The sequence below is a fragment of the Podarcis tiliguerta genome (assembly GCF_965153285.1).
Source record: "Podarcis tiliguerta genome assembly, chromosome: Z".
NCBI classification, from domain to species: Eukaryota; Metazoa; Chordata; class Lepidosauria; order Squamata; family Lacertidae; genus Podarcis; species Podarcis tiliguerta.
This window is the reverse complement of record NC_139553.1, coordinates 18,032,861-18,047,534: the sequence shown is the minus strand read 5'-3', so window position 1 is coordinate 18,047,534 and position 14,674 is coordinate 18,032,861. Positions and strand designations below refer to the sequence as shown.

The 14,674-nt window shown below is 45.7% G+C and overlaps 1 protein-coding gene and 1 long non-coding RNA gene across 2 annotated transcripts; both read right to left on the bottom strand.

Annotated features, from left to right (window-relative positions):
* Positions 1 to 407: 407 nt before the first annotated feature.
* Positions 408 to 4,556, bottom strand: LOC310669184. The gene is made up of 3 exons (XR_014507070.1): positions 3,368 to 4,556; positions 3,035 to 3,200; positions 408 to 2,449 (listed from the first exon to the last, which is right to left on the bottom strand). It is a non-coding gene; the product is annotated as an uncharacterized lncRNA (long non-coding RNA).
* A 3,235-nt stretch (positions 4,557 to 7,791) lies between these two features.
* MRPS2 (mitochondrial ribosomal protein S2) lies at positions 7,792 to 13,294 on the bottom strand. Its single transcript, XM_083422747.1, has 4 exons — positions 13,177 to 13,294; positions 11,515 to 11,619; positions 10,808 to 10,937; positions 7,792 to 9,811 (listed from the first exon to the last, which is right to left on the bottom strand). The coding sequence occupies exons 1-4, from the start codon at positions 13,214 to 13,216 to the stop codon at positions 9,274 to 9,276; spliced, it is 813 nt and encodes a 270-aa protein (XP_083278873.1). The 5' UTR covers positions 13,217 to 13,294; the 3' UTR covers positions 7,792 to 9,273.
* Positions 13,295 to 14,674: the final 1,380 nt, after the last annotated feature.

Below are 14,674 nucleotides of genomic sequence, written 5' to 3'. Positions count from 1 at the left end.
CTTCATGGCTGAGTAGGGGATTTGAAACCTGGTCTCCTTATGCAGAGTCACACCCTTGGGTTCATCTAGCTTAGTGTTGTCCAGAAGGGCTGGAAGCGGCTCCCAAGCAATTCAGACAGGGGACATTCCCAGTCTCACCTGGAGATGCTCCAAGGGATTGACCCCGGGGCCACTGATCTACCACCCATCCCCAGCTTCCGAGCAACTTGCTGGCAATGCCAGGGTTTGAGTCTGGGTCTTCACAAGCTCCAAGAGAGCCACAAACCTCATGGCCTCTGGACAGGGTGCAGAGATCTTTTGCAAAATGCTGTCTTAGCATGCTTCACTCCTAGAAACTAGAATTTGCTAGTTTGGGCAATTCCCCAATCTTACCAGTCTTGTCACATCTTACAACATCAACACATTTTTTTCTTTTTTAATTTTGCCTGGGGGTTGGGGAGCTTTGACAATCAGATCCATGCCGCACATGACACATAAACACCACCGCTGCACTCTCAAATATTTGGGTGGCGACAACATCTCACCCTGCAAGAGAAACCCAAAAAGGGATGGCTGGCAACTGATGCAAGCAGAACAACACTGGGGGTGGTGGGTGGGAATTCTTTTGCTAGAGTCCCAGTACAAAAACAGGGAGAAGCCAGATCCTGGACTAACCTATCTGAGCTCTTCTTGTCTGCTTGTGCATATGACCATATTCATACCAGACATTTAAAAGGCAATGATACTACTTTAAATAGTTATAGCTTCCATTAAAGAATTCTGGAAGCTGTAGTTTGTTCAGAGTGCTGGGAATTAAGAGAGTCTGCTATTCCCCCCGCAAAGCTACATTTCCCAAAGTACTGTGGGATGTGGGATTGCTGTATACCACCTGGGAATTGTAGCTTGGGGAGGGGAGGGAATAGGGGTCTTCTTAACAACTCTGGACAAACTCCAGGACTCTTTGGGGGCTCCTAGAATTTTATGACTGCACTGGATACCACTTTTAACAGTCTTGGCTTTCACCAAAGAATCATACTTATAGTTTAAGAGTATGGGAGTTATTAGGAGGCCCCTATTCCACACACTCTGGGAAATGCAGGTCTGTGAGGGAGACAGGTGTTCTTCTAACATCTCTCAGCACCCTTAACTATAGCTTCCAGGATTCTTTGGGTGAAGCTATGCTGTTTAAAGTGGTATCATAGCATACTAAAGTATGGTGTGAAGGTGGCTTCTGGTCTCCCCCAGAGCAACAATGGCTTTCTGGGATAAAATGATTGCTTATGCAACCCCATCCCCACCCCCCTTTTAGTAATTTTATTGTGTGCTTTTAATAGTTTACAAAAGCATCACAATTCAAAATGCTGCAAGCTGCCCACCACAATTTAGGGCATGTCATTTTAAGGACTGAAAGTTAATTTTTCCAAATTTCTTCAGTGAGGGATCTTAAAAATATGTTTTTGGGTCTGGGGAATTAAAATCTGCTATTATTTTTGTGATTGGACAACATTTAGCTTGATCAATCCACATTTCACTAAAAAGCACATAAAATTCTTTGGTTTTCTGAGAGCAGTTTAAGTTTAACTTCTGAAAGTGCCTGGTAATCCTATAAAACCTTTAGTTTCTCTACATAAAACATATCCTACTAAACATACAACATTACTTTCTAATGTTTTCTAATTACAAGGTAATGACATCAGCTAATAAGAAACTTAAACAAGTTTAATCAAGTCTTGCATTGGTTCATCTATCAGTCCCAACAGGGACAAAACACTTGGGCTTTGTGAAAGATATTTTCCTGAGATTTACAGAAAGATCTCCCAGAGTGTCATGATCTCCACCCCTCAAGTCAATCATCTTTCGGACACCAGCTCTTCTCACTGTCATCTGAGCACAAGAGTGTCTGAATTACCATCTTCCTGAATGCATACCATGCTGAGAGTTGGATGGGTGGCAAAACAGCACCCACTATAACCTTTTTTTGCAGCCTAACTCACTGCACCTGAAACAAGATGTGGGCATTCCATCCCAAGAGTATTTTATTTTGATGTTGAACCGGCATTGGTAGTACACACAAAAGATGTATTCCTCTATCAGTCTTAAGTTGTGGAGGGTTTTGCCTTTAAGGTCATGCTTTGAAACCCATGTGCGACCAAGCCTGTTTGCTGTTCCTAACCACTTTGAATGACTCACTGGAGCAAGTTCAAGAAGGACCAAATCTGTGGGAAGTTTTCCTGTCCTTATGTGTCATCTGATACACATCAGTAGATAGATCTTTTCAAGACATTGTCACTCAATGAAGTAACAGGCTCTCCAGTTGAGAGTTTGGTGAATGAAGTTATCTTTTCTAGTTATATTTGCTGGCTTTTCATACACTGGTCACATAGCATTGATGCATGAACTCCAACGAGTTGCGCTCGCTGAATGCAGTGATGTGTTGAGGACTCGCTCCAGTATTTTTCAAAGTGGTGGACTGCAAGTGAATGTATTTTGCACATAGTTGAAAAAACTTCGTTTGGATACTGGTCTGTGCATCATGGCATACTGAAAAATTAAGTGCATTACAGAATTTGAAAAGAAAGCTTTGGGCACTTTCTGAACAATTCGTGCTTGAATGCCTTTATGAACTTCAAAACATGGTTGCAGCAATATCTGGCCCGGGCATGCCTTCTGGAAATGTCCATGCCCTGGACTAGCAATAGCTTTAGCAATCTTATTGCTACAGTCTTCCATGCACAGAAAACACTCGACAACTCCTCACTGCTCTTTGATCTTCACCACAAAATGAACCCAAAACACATGCTTCTCCTTGTGACAGCAATCAGGTATACCATCAACTATGACGCTATAGTAGTAGTAGAAATCTCCAAATCCTTTTGCAATAGGCTCACCACATATGCTGCAATCAACTCATTTTGAATTCTATTTAACATATAGCTGAAAACAATAATTGTATTCTTCGTTCCTGTCTGACTGCGCTCTGCAAGAAGATGCATATCTTGAAGAATACACGTGAGAATCTAACCTATATCGCTTTCATCGACGCACCCAAAATTACCAGAATCAGGTCTCTCAAACGGCTCTGGTTATTCAGTAGACTCTTCATGATTAGTCCCTTGTTGTGGATTGTTGTTGGGTGCAGCTGTTGAAGTTGTCCTGGTCACACTGGTCTTGCCCATGAGCACGAATCCAGTGTGAGAGCAACTGACTTGCTCTCTGAGCATCTGCTTCTTTCCCCTCCTTTGCACCCCTGATGGATGTACCTGTTTTATTGTTCCAGCTGAGCTAAAATTTAAACAGAGAAAAAATGGAAGTTCAGAAACCTTGTACATTCTACACTGATTTAACAAGTATTGTGCACTTCTCAACCATGCTTGAAAACTAACTCTACACTCCTCATTCTTACCCAAGCCCTGACAAACATGAGATGTGATATTGCAGCACTGTTGGCTAATCTGATCTGATGCTACACGTTAGTACTGTATACAGTAATGCAGGTCCAGATTTTACTGTCAAAGCCTTGCAGTGTATATAGGCAGGCAGGCGTGGTGCTTTGCCCATGGCTGTTTTGCCCAGTAAGTCCCCGGTTGCCTGGAAGGCATAGGGCATTCTTGGCATGACATTATAAGTCTGGCAGGCCCCTAGTGATGCCCCTGGCCAATTTAGCCCTCCAAGGCCTGGGCCAAGTGTACCTGGCTGCTTCCACTCTGCATGTATCTGGGTCACTATAAAAAAACACACACCCTAAAACCCTAAAACAAACCCTGGTATTTTTTTAATCTTACAAGTGCAAACTCTACAAAGCTGCTGCTTGGCAGCAAAGTTCTTCGATCTGTGTCTGGAGAACCTGTTGCCAGTCTTACCTTGTGCATTAAAATATCCGCTGCAGAAATCCAGCAGCAACTCTCCTTTGAACGGAAGAAAATAGGATATTAAACTAACTAATCCATAGACCCTGAAATTATATGCTGAAATTGAAGGCCGCTGAAGGCTTGTGCTGCATTAAGCACAAGAAATCTGCATCCCCATTCCAAATCATATGTGGTTATTTATTTGACCTGGAGCAAGCCAGATATTCCTGCTTTAGTTTGTAGTTATACAGAATGAAGCTCAAATATCCCTGGCGGGTGGACTTTTAACAACTCTGGTGCCTGGGTGAAAGCAAGCTAGATCTGCAGCCTTGCATTATAAAAGGTCCTTGTTGTCTGCTCATTTTATCTACTGGAACACAGTCTATAAAAACACTATTTTCTCCTCACTAACTCAGAAACTTCCCAGGTTAAACTCAGCAACATGCATTTTACAAGAGGGAAGAGAGGTGAACTTGCAACTTTTTCAGGCTCTGAAAGTTGCTCTACTGGGCGGGGAAATTGTGGGCGGCACTGCCTGGAGCTCAGTGGTGGATCATCTCCTTTGTGTGCAGATGTCTGTCTCAGGTTCAATCCCTGACCACTCCAGGAAAGGCTGGGAAAGACTCCCTGCCTGAAACTCTGGACAGCCCTTGCCAATCACAGCAGACTTTACTGAGCTAGGTGGACTGCAAAGGGCTGACTCAGTAGAATGCAGTTTATTGTGTTCCTATCTAATTCAGCCCTTTTTTCAGAACCATGAAGACTAGAAACTTGCTAAGACCCCTCAATTTTGGACAGACAGAACATTGTTTTTTCAGGAACCTTAACATCACATTTGAGGAAGTTGGGGACACCTGTCAGGCTACTAATCATTCTGAATGCTCACAGGTTGCAGAACACTGAGCGTAGACACAGTCTGTTCCTTTCTGCCACCTACTGACACAACTGTGGCACATCAGCCAGAGCGCTTTAATCAGGTCACCTCTGGCAAGGAAGTATCACCTTTGAGAAACCAGTGAGAGTAACTTTGGAACATATAATTAACTTAAGGCGTGTTGTTTGTGATTGTATTTGTGTGGCTGGTTTTTGATGCTGGCATTAAGCTCCTTATTTATCCCTTCCTGAAGAAACTGAGGAAAACCAGGAATGTTGCGAGGGAAAGGCTACACCCCTAACTGTGAACAAGGAGACAGGTAAGGCTTCCAGGACATGCTGCAAATACGATTGGTTGATGCCATTTTAGAATCCAGCAAGGCATCAAGGGCCAGCCCTGAAAAGCCTAGTAGGATGAACCAGATCTTTTCAGCCTCCAAGTTACCAGGTGGGAAAAATCTGGCCGAGCGTGGAAGCCTGTTCTCCCCACCCCCTGAATTTTACAATTTTTATTTATACTTTTCAAGTTTAAACATTTCACTAGTTTTATACATTTCACTAATTTTGCAATCATTTTAACATTTAAAAGCTTGACTTCCTTCCCCCTCTTTCTGCGGTTCCTTAAATTCATTTTTAATATCCTCTGCATATCCAAATTAACTTAATTTGCTCATTTAGTCATCTACTTTAAATATATACTCTTATAAAAATGCAGGTTATTACAATAATCCTACCAATGATCTTATCTGTTATCTTATCCTGCCAATGAATGATCTTATCTGTAATTTATCTGTAAATATTCAATTTCCATTCTTTTATAAAAAGTTTGTTATCTTGATTGCTTATTCTTTCGGTAAGTTTCGCCATTTCTTGCTATCCTGCAAGGACAGTTACCTGAGGGTAAGCCCCACAAACTCAAAAGTGTTGCACTATTATTTTTACGTGTATAAGCACTTTCACCAGCAGGAAAGAGATAAGCCAGAGAGCAGATGAAGAAATGGCCAGGTACAGTTAATGGCTCACTATCACAGGCTTTCATCCTTTTGTTAAGCAAAACATCAGAGTGGGAAGCAAACTGGATGACCAGTTTTAGCCATTTTTTCACTAGGATGGACAAAGGCGAGAAATGGGCAGGAACTGTTCATTTCAAAGCCCCTCACTTCCCTACTAGGAGGCATTAGTTCAATATTACAGTGGTACCTTGGGTTACATAGGCTTCAGGTTATAGACTCCGCTAACCCAGAAATATCCATTCTGAAGGAAATCAGCCCTGAGTGCTCACTGGAAGGACAGATCGTGAAGCTGAGGCTCCAATACTTTGGCCACCTCATGAGAAGAGAAGACTCCCTGGAAAAGACCCTGATGTTGGGAAAGATGGAGGGCACAAGGAGAAGGGGACGACAGAGGACGAGATGGTTGGATAGTGTCTTCGAAGCTACAAACATGAGTCTAACCAAACTGCGGGAGGCAGTGGAAGACAGAAGTGCCTGGCGTGCTCTGGTCCATGGGGTCACGAAGAGTCGGACACGACTAAACGACTAAACAACAACAAAAAAAAAAAACAGAAATACCTCGGGTTAAGAACTTTGCTTCAGGATGAGAAGAGAAATCGTGCTCTGGCGGTGCGGCAGCAGCAGCAGGCCCCATTAGCTAAAGTGGTGCTTCAAGTTAAGAACAGTTACAGGTTAAGAATGGACCTCCGGAACGAATTAAGTACTTAACCCGAGGTACCATTGTATTTTAAACCCACAAGTAGTCAGTTTGCTAGCTTCAACAGAACTTATGCAAGGCTCTCAAGATCAGCATACACGTGCTTAAGAACAGGTACAGTGTTCCCTTTCCATTTCTGCTTTGCTATTTAGTGTGGGTTTCAGTGGCAAAATTGCCAAGCTCACTTTTCTACAGGCTTTTTGAAATTAGGTATTTCTGTTACTCTTTACATCAAGGTGTGTATGTATTTATTGTGAGATGTTGCCTCACAAATTGTATATTTAGCCGTCTGAAGCAGCATTTATATACATTCTGTCACTTCTATTTCATATAACAAACCAAGCTTTTTATTCCTTTAGTGTGAAAGCTTAATTTTTGGCATAAGGTTAAAGGTAAACACATATTCATAACAAGTGCATGTCCTAACTGACAGGATCCTAAACCTCTTGTAAGTGTGTGTGTATGAACACACATGAGTGCTTGGACATGCAGGTGGGTTCAGACACCTACTGTAATAGGTAAAAAGGCAAAGTCTACTCAAAGGCGACTATGGGGTTGTGGTGCTTATCTTGCTTTCAGGCCAAGGGGGCTGGCATTTTCCCAGAGACAGCTTTCTGGGTCATGTGGCCAGCAGGACTAAACCGCTTCTGGCACAACAGAACACTGTGATGGAAACCAGAGTGCATGGAATACTGTAACAATACCTAAATGACTCCCAGCAATCCTGCTGCTCCAGAGCGAAGGACCTGAACCAACTGATCCAAATTGCAAGAATGGAGATTCCAACCAACTAAACCTTAGGAGTAACTTTCTGGTGCTAAGAGCCATTTGACGCTGGAGTAGATAAACAGAAGGCAGAATCGGAAAACAGAAAGAGGAGCACAGGCTTCTGGTCAGCAGGTATAAAATGAGAGAAGGAATTCCAGGTAATACACAATGTTGAAAACAACTGGCACATCTCCCCTGCTTCCTTATTTCAACGCTGCCTTGAGAAAGGACAAGGTATTTAACCCCCCCCAAACTAATTAGATTAATTATTCCAGTTAAAACTGTGGAACTTGCTCTCACAGGAGGTATTGATAACCAACTTGGATAGCTTTAAAACAGGACTGGACAAATTCAGGGAGGAGATGGCTGTCAGTGGCTACTAGCCATGGTAGCCATCCTTTGGCCTCCATGGCTGGAGGCAGTGATGCTTCTGAATATCAGTCACTGGAAACTGCAGGAAGGGAGAGGCTGCTCTTGGGCTTGGATCCTGCTTGGGGGCTCCCCATAATAAGCATCTAAGTGGCATCTGGGAGAACAGGATGCTGGACTAGATGGGCCTCTTTGGATTCAGCAGCAGGGCTCTTTTTATGTTGTTAATTAAATACATAAATGCTTCTGTTTGCAAACATATCTTTATTTTTTATAAGGGAAAACATACATGAAGTTGAAAAAAGGGTGCGAGATTGGAACAACTTCCAATGCAGAAGCAAAGGCATTTGGCCCAGTCTACCACTGCTCTCTACCCATACTTTGGGACAGTCTGGGATGTCTGGGGAATCTGTGGCCCTCCAGATGTTGCTGGACTCTAGCTTGCAGCAGCCCCAGCCAGAATGGCCAGCGGTCAGAGATGATGGGAGTTGTAGTTCAGAAGCACCTGCACGGCCCCAGATGTTTCCCACTCCTGCTGTCCTAGGAAATGCTGTAAGCTATCCTCTTCTCACAATTAACTTTTTCAGATACACGTCCTGCTTCAGAGCTGCTGTTGCTTTAAAACTGATGATGGGACAGTCAAGACCAGGCTTCCTCAACTTTGGCCCTCCAGATGCTTTTTGGCCTACAACTCCCATGATCCCTAGCTAGCAGGACCAGTAGTCAGGGATGATGGGAATTGTAGTCTCAAAACATCTGGAGGGCAGAGGTTGAGGAAGCCTGGTCAAGACGTACAGCTAAGGTGAGGTGGAATGGCACATCTTGTGGGGTTGAAGGAAAGTTATTGCATTCTAGGGCGAAGTTTCCTGGGAAAATAGCCTCAGAGTTATACGTGGTATGCATCCGTTTGCTTTCTTGCAAGCATGCTTTGAATCACAACCTGAGGCCACGCTTAAAACACACAATTAAAGCGCTCTGTTACCACTCTGAACATTCATGGCTTCCCCCAAAAGAATCCTGGAAGCAATAGTGTGTTAAGGGTGCTGAGAGCTGTTAGGAGACACCCTCCACCCTATTCAGAACTACAATTCCCAGAGTGATTTAACAATAAATCCTTGTTCACAGGGAAAGCTTGAGAATTATAGTTCTGGGAGGGGGAACAGCATGGTCTCTTTTTAACTCACAGCAATCTGAACACACTTCAGTTCTCAGGATTCTTTGGGGGAAGTCGCAGCTGTTTGAAGTGGTGTGAAGAATGCTTTGAAATGTATGGACAGGACCTAACACAAGCCACATTCACACCAGATGTTTGAAGTGTTGTGATACCCCTTCAAACAGTCATGGATTTACTCAGAGCATCGTGGGAACTTTAGCTTGTTCAGGGTGCTGAGAGTTAGGAGACCCCTCTTCCCTCCCACAGAGCTATAATTTCCAGACCTCCCTGGGAAGAGGGATTGACTGTTAAACCACTCTGCAAATTGTAGCTCTGGGAGGGGAATAGGAAGCCTCCTGGCAACTCTCAGCAGTCTTAACAAACCACAGTTCCTAGGATTCTTTTGAGAAACCATGGCTTTAAAATGGCACCATGGTGTTTTAAACACATGCTGTGAATGTGGCTCAGTTGCCTGTAGCCAAGACAGTCTGACAGATTTTGCACCTGGGACCAGCTAGTGAATTTTTCAGGAGTGGGGTGGGGATGGTTTCCCACCAAGCCGCTCCGGCCTCCTTAGCAAGGCTTGTCCTGCCCTCTGCACAAGACTTCCATCTGCCTCCGCTTGTCCTTTGCTCTCATGATGGTCATCTTGAAGAGCCGGAGGTAGAGCTCGACAGCCGAGGGGGTGTCGTCATTACCCGGAATGGGGTAGGTGATAAGGGTTGGGTTGCAGTTCGTGTCTACCACGCCCACCGTGGGGATGTTCATCTTAGCTGCGTCCCGGATGGCCATGTGGGGCTCGAAGACGTTGGTGAGGGTGTTGGTGAGGATGATGAGATCAGGCAGGCGGACACCCAGACCATACTGGACATCGGCATTGGTCATCAGGCCACCCTGCCAGTAGCGAGTGTGAGCATATTCGCCGCATTCCTTGGCGGTGGTCTCTATCCGGTGGGAAAACTGACGGTTCCGGCTGATGAAGAGGATTATGCCTTTGCGGTAGGCGACGTGAGCCATGAAGTTGAGAGCCAGCTGGAGGTGTACCATCGTCTGCTCCAGGTTGATGATGTCCTGATCGAGGCGGCACCCAAAAATGTATGGCTCCATGAATCTGTAGGAGAGAGAGGCCAAACATGAGCAGTGGTGCAGATTGGCTTTTGGTCTTCGTAAAGCCATGTGAGACCTGACACATCTCAAAATCTCTCTCTCTCTCTCGTGTCTGTCTGTCTGTCTATCTATCTATCTATCTATCTATCTATCTATCTATCTATCTATCTATCAGAACATAAAGCCCTTCACAACTTGGGACCAGTCAACCTGCAGGGTGTCTTAATGCATGAGAACCAGTGTGGTGTAGTGGTTAGAGTGTAGGACAAGGGCCGCCCCCCCCCCCCGCACTCGGCCATCAGGTGATCTTGGGCCAGTCACTCGCTCTCAGCCTAACCTACCTCACAGGGTTCTCGTGAGGATGAAATGCGGAGGAGCTGTTTGAGCCCATTCATTTCTGTGGTTCTAGGACGAGAAAAACTGCCACAGGCTGCAATCCATTAACTCAGTCTTTTATTGAGAATGATAAGAATCTTACTTAGTGTCTAAGAAAAAGACCATGGCTCAGTGCCATGGCATCTGCTTTGCATGCAGGAGGCCCCAGGTTCAGTCTCCAATGGCATCTTTGGGTAGGGAAGGGAATGTTCCATCTGAAAACCTGGCAAGTTACAGCTGCCAGATAGTGTAAACAATACTTAGCTAGATAGGCAACTGGCTTGCCTCGGTACAACGCAGTTCTTATATCCCTATTTCATCCAACTTTTTCTTCATAATGATGAGGACTAGAGTTTTATTTTCTTATTAGGGGAAGGGCCACTTTTCAGCCAAAAATGTCCCCTGTCTGAAACCCTGGAGAGCTGCTGCCAGTCAGTGTAGGCAGTGGGCAGTGTTGATAGTACTAAGCCAGATGGACCTTTGCTTCTGTTTGATTCAGCCCTTTCTTCAGAACCATGAGGACTAGAATCTTATTTTATTTTTGGGAAACAAGCCATAGCTATGGATCAAGGGTCTGACATGCTATTAAACCACTGTTTACAAGAAAACTGGTAGAATCACTGACCTGTGACGGCAACCCTTCTTGTGGCCCAGGTGGACTCTGGCATCAAAGAGGTCCCTTAAGGAGAAGAGCTCTTGCACGTTGAAGAAATCAGGGTTTTTCAGGGGCTCCCCTAGGAGCCTGTCATAATCAACTGAAAGAGGGGGGGAAAGTGGCTAATTGGCTCAAACTCAGTTGCCAAATGACATAGCACAGGAGCAGAGGAAATCTTTGGGAATTGCATCAAAACCTTGCACAAAAACATCACAGCTCCTCTTGATTTGCCAGCTATTCACCCCACACCCTTTAGGGCTACCTTTCCGTGGCTTTGAAATTCATAGAAATGGCTACTAACCATTATGGCTATGCAGCTTCTGAATCCCAGTTGCTGGAAACCACAGCAGGGGAGAGGGCTCTTGTGCTTGGGTCCTGCCCACGGGCTTCCTGTTGGGGCATCTGGTTGGCCACAGAGATGCCGGGCTAGACAGGCCCCCTTGGGCCTGATTCAGCAGGACCAGTTCTCATAGGGTCACTCACCCCATTTTTCTTTCGTCAACACCTCCCGCTCCCCGCCCTTTTCTGAATGGAAGAGAGGATTGAAATGGCCTAGGATCCCTCCCCCACCTCAGTCCAGCCACAACTTGTGACTGGAGTGGCTTTGAATCCCAGGGCCAAACCCAGCACTCCCATCAGCAGCAATCCCACCCTCCTCTTTCCCCAGCGATGCTCACCAGTGGGAGCTTCTTCTGGACTTGTTGCTGGAAGAGTCGTATAAAGCCTCTGAAGGGTGGGAGGATTCTTGGTCCAAGCGCCCAAGCTGCAAAGTCTGGGGAGGACTGATCCAGGCAGAGAGTAGAAAGAAACCGGGGTGGGGGTGAGGGTGGGGGACACATCACAATTTTGTAGAAGGTAAGTCACAACAAACTTCTGAAATAGACGGGCATGGTAGCTAAGTCTGTTGGAAGATTCAGGACAGATAAAAGTACAGTGGTGCCTCGCAAGACGAAAAGAATCCGTTCCGTGAGTCTCTTCGTCTAGCGTTTTTTTCGTCTTGCGAAGCAAGCCCATTAGCGGATTAGCGCTATTAGCGGCTATTAGCGGCTATTAAAGGCTTAAGGGATTAGCGGATTAGCTGCTAAAAGGCTATTAGCAGCTTAGTGCCTTAGAAAAAGGGGGTGGGGAGCGAAAAAAACAACCCAGGAATCGCAAGGCATTTTCGTCTTGCGAAGCAAGCCCATAGCAAATTCGTCCTGCGAAGCACCTCCAAAACGGAAAACCCTTTCGTCTAGCGGGTTTTCCGTCTTGCGAGGCATTCGTCTTGCGGGGCACCACTGTACTTCTTGGCGCAGCACAGAATTTATGCAGGAATCTCAACTAAAATATACATGACAGATGGTCATCCAACCTCTGCTTTAAAACCTCCAAGGAGAACCCAACACCTCTTGAGGAAGTCTGTTCCACTGTCGAAAAGTTCTTACAGTCACAATGCTCTTCCTGATGTTTAGTCTTTCTGCTAAACTTAAATCCATTGATTTGGTTCCCAGCCTCTGGAGCAAGAGAAAACAAGCTTGCTCCACCTTCCATGTGACAGCCCTTTAGATAACTGAAGATGGCTATCATATGTCCTCTTGGTTTCTTTTCCAGGCTAAATATACCCAATTCCCTCAACTGTTCACCATAAGGCTTGGTTTCCAGACCCTTCATCATCTTGGTCACCCTCCTCTGTGCACACTGTCAATATCCTTCTTAAATGATATTGCCCAGAACTGGACACAGTACACCAAGTGTGGTCCGACCAAGGCAGAATAAGGCAGGACTATTACTTTCTACGGTCGGCACACTATACTTTTGTTGATGCAGCCTAGAATAGCATTAGTGCTTTTTGCTGCTGCATCACACTGTTGACTCCTGTTCAGCTTGTAGTCTTATAAGTCTTCCTTTTCACACATACTACTGGCAAGACAGGTGTCCTTTATCTTATATTTGTCCAGGTCCAGAGGGAGTCTATCTAGCTCCCTAGGTTTTTAGGGAAGTTTGGCCACTGCCTGAAAAGGATGCTGGACTAGATGGGCCCCCCTTGGCCTAATCCAGCAACCAGGCACTTCTTAAGTCGTCAAGTATGGATTATGGTTTGTAGCCCCGTCTCCAATTTCCTTCCCTACAGAAGAGTATGAGAACCCCCCTAACCCCGATTCAGCAGTTCTGGAGCATGTACAACGTGCTTTTTTCCTTTCCGTACACGCGTGCACGCGGGGCTTGGGTTCTGAATCGCGCTTGGAGGCAGGCTATTTTGCACCTCCTCCTCCTGCGTTGCAGGCGTAAAAACTGCTTTGCGCGGGGCGCCCAGCGGGGGGGAACCTTTGCCCGCCGCGTTTGCCCTTCCTTTTTCTTACCTGCCGCTGCTCCTCGGAGGAGCCTGGGCGCCGCCATCATGCCTCTCCTGGCCGCAGGAAGGAAGGAAGGAAGGTCGGAGGGAGGGAGGGAGGGAGGGAGGGAGGGAGAAGCCGCCTGTCTCTGCGCGTAGCAGCTCCACCTGCTGTTGCAAAAGCGCAAAGCGGACTCAAACGCAATTCCCTCCCCGCCAATGCAGCTTTACAGAACGAAGTGAATCGTGCGCGGTGAATGCGGATCTCCAAGCCCCCCCCCCTTTTTTTGTCACGCCTGGCTCAGAGACCTAACTTAGAAAAACAAGCATTCAAAACAACCCGAAAGGGTAATCAAATAATACATCTTATTGATAGGAACAGGGCAAGCTGCCTTATACTCAATCAAGACTTTGCTCCATCTTGCTTTGTGTTGACAACTGACTGACAGCTGCTCCCCTGGGTTTCAGAGAGAGAGGTTCTTTCAGCGCTACCTGGAGATGCTATTGGGGACTGAACCTGGGACCCTTTGTACTCAAAGCAGATTATCTACCACCAAACTAGAACTCTTCCCCAAATTTAATATATATATTATTAAGCAGATCCAATTCAACCCTGCCCCACTAAAAGATCAGCAGCAACCGGGTATACGGCGGTATATAAATAAGTCTCTGTCAGTCAGTGCTGACAATACTAATCTAGATGGACAAATGTCCTGATTGGTTTAATGCAGCTTCCCATGCTCTTATTTAATTCAGCCTTTTATTCAGAACCATGAGGACTAGAATCTTATTTCATTTTCAGGGGAGAAGCCATATTTCAGTGGTTGAGCATCTGCTTTGCATGCAGAAGGTCTCAGGTTCAATGCCCACTGAAACATTTCCAGGTAGGGTTGGGGGATGCCTTATGCCTGAAGCCCTGAGAAGCTGCTGCCACTCAGTGCAGACAGCACCCAGCTATATGGAACCATGCTCCTTTCTAATGCAGGCTTTTTTCCGGGCTAGGAGCTCTAGAATTTTACTTTATTTTCAGGGGAAGGGCTATAGCTCAGTGGTTGAGCCCCTGCTTTGCATTCAGAAGGTCCCAAGTTCAGTCCCCACTGGCACCTCAAGATAGGGCTAAGAACGTCCCATCTGAAACCTTGGGGAGCTGCTGCCAATCAGCATCTGCAATATTGAGCTAGATGAACCAGTGGTTTGACCCACTATCAATCCAGAGGTGGAGGTGGGTGGGACTTGGTGGTCCTGTCCTATGTATTATGTATTTGATTTACAGCCCATCTTTCTTCCAAGGAGCTCAAGGTGGTGTGCAACAGCCCTATGAGGTAGATTGGGCTAAGAGTATGTCAGGCCCAAGGTCACTGAATGAGCTTCCTGGCTGAGTGGGGATTTGAACCTTGCTCTACCAACCACACAACACTGCCTAGTATTACTGGGTGTCAAATCTGTCCTGATATTCTTGGAAAGGTGTCCAAATCGGACGGTGGTCCCTTTAAGAGCTGTTCCTGTTTGGTACGGTCTCCTAGCAA

Bases quoted from the DNA above. Each gene is read 5' to 3' on its own strand.
- MRPS2 (XM_083422747.1), bottom strand. From the start codon at position 13,216: ATGATGGCGGCGCCCAGGCTCCTCCGAGGAGCAGCGGCAG. The intron at 11,620-13,176 runs GTAAGAAAAAGG...TGCCTGGATCAG, and splicing joins CCTCCGAGGAGCAGCGGCAG to TCCTCCCCAGACTTTGCAGC. The intron at 10,938-11,514 runs GTGAGCATCGCT...CCCCTCTTTCAG, and splicing joins TCCAGAAGAAGCTCCCACTG to TTGATTATGACAGGCTCCTA.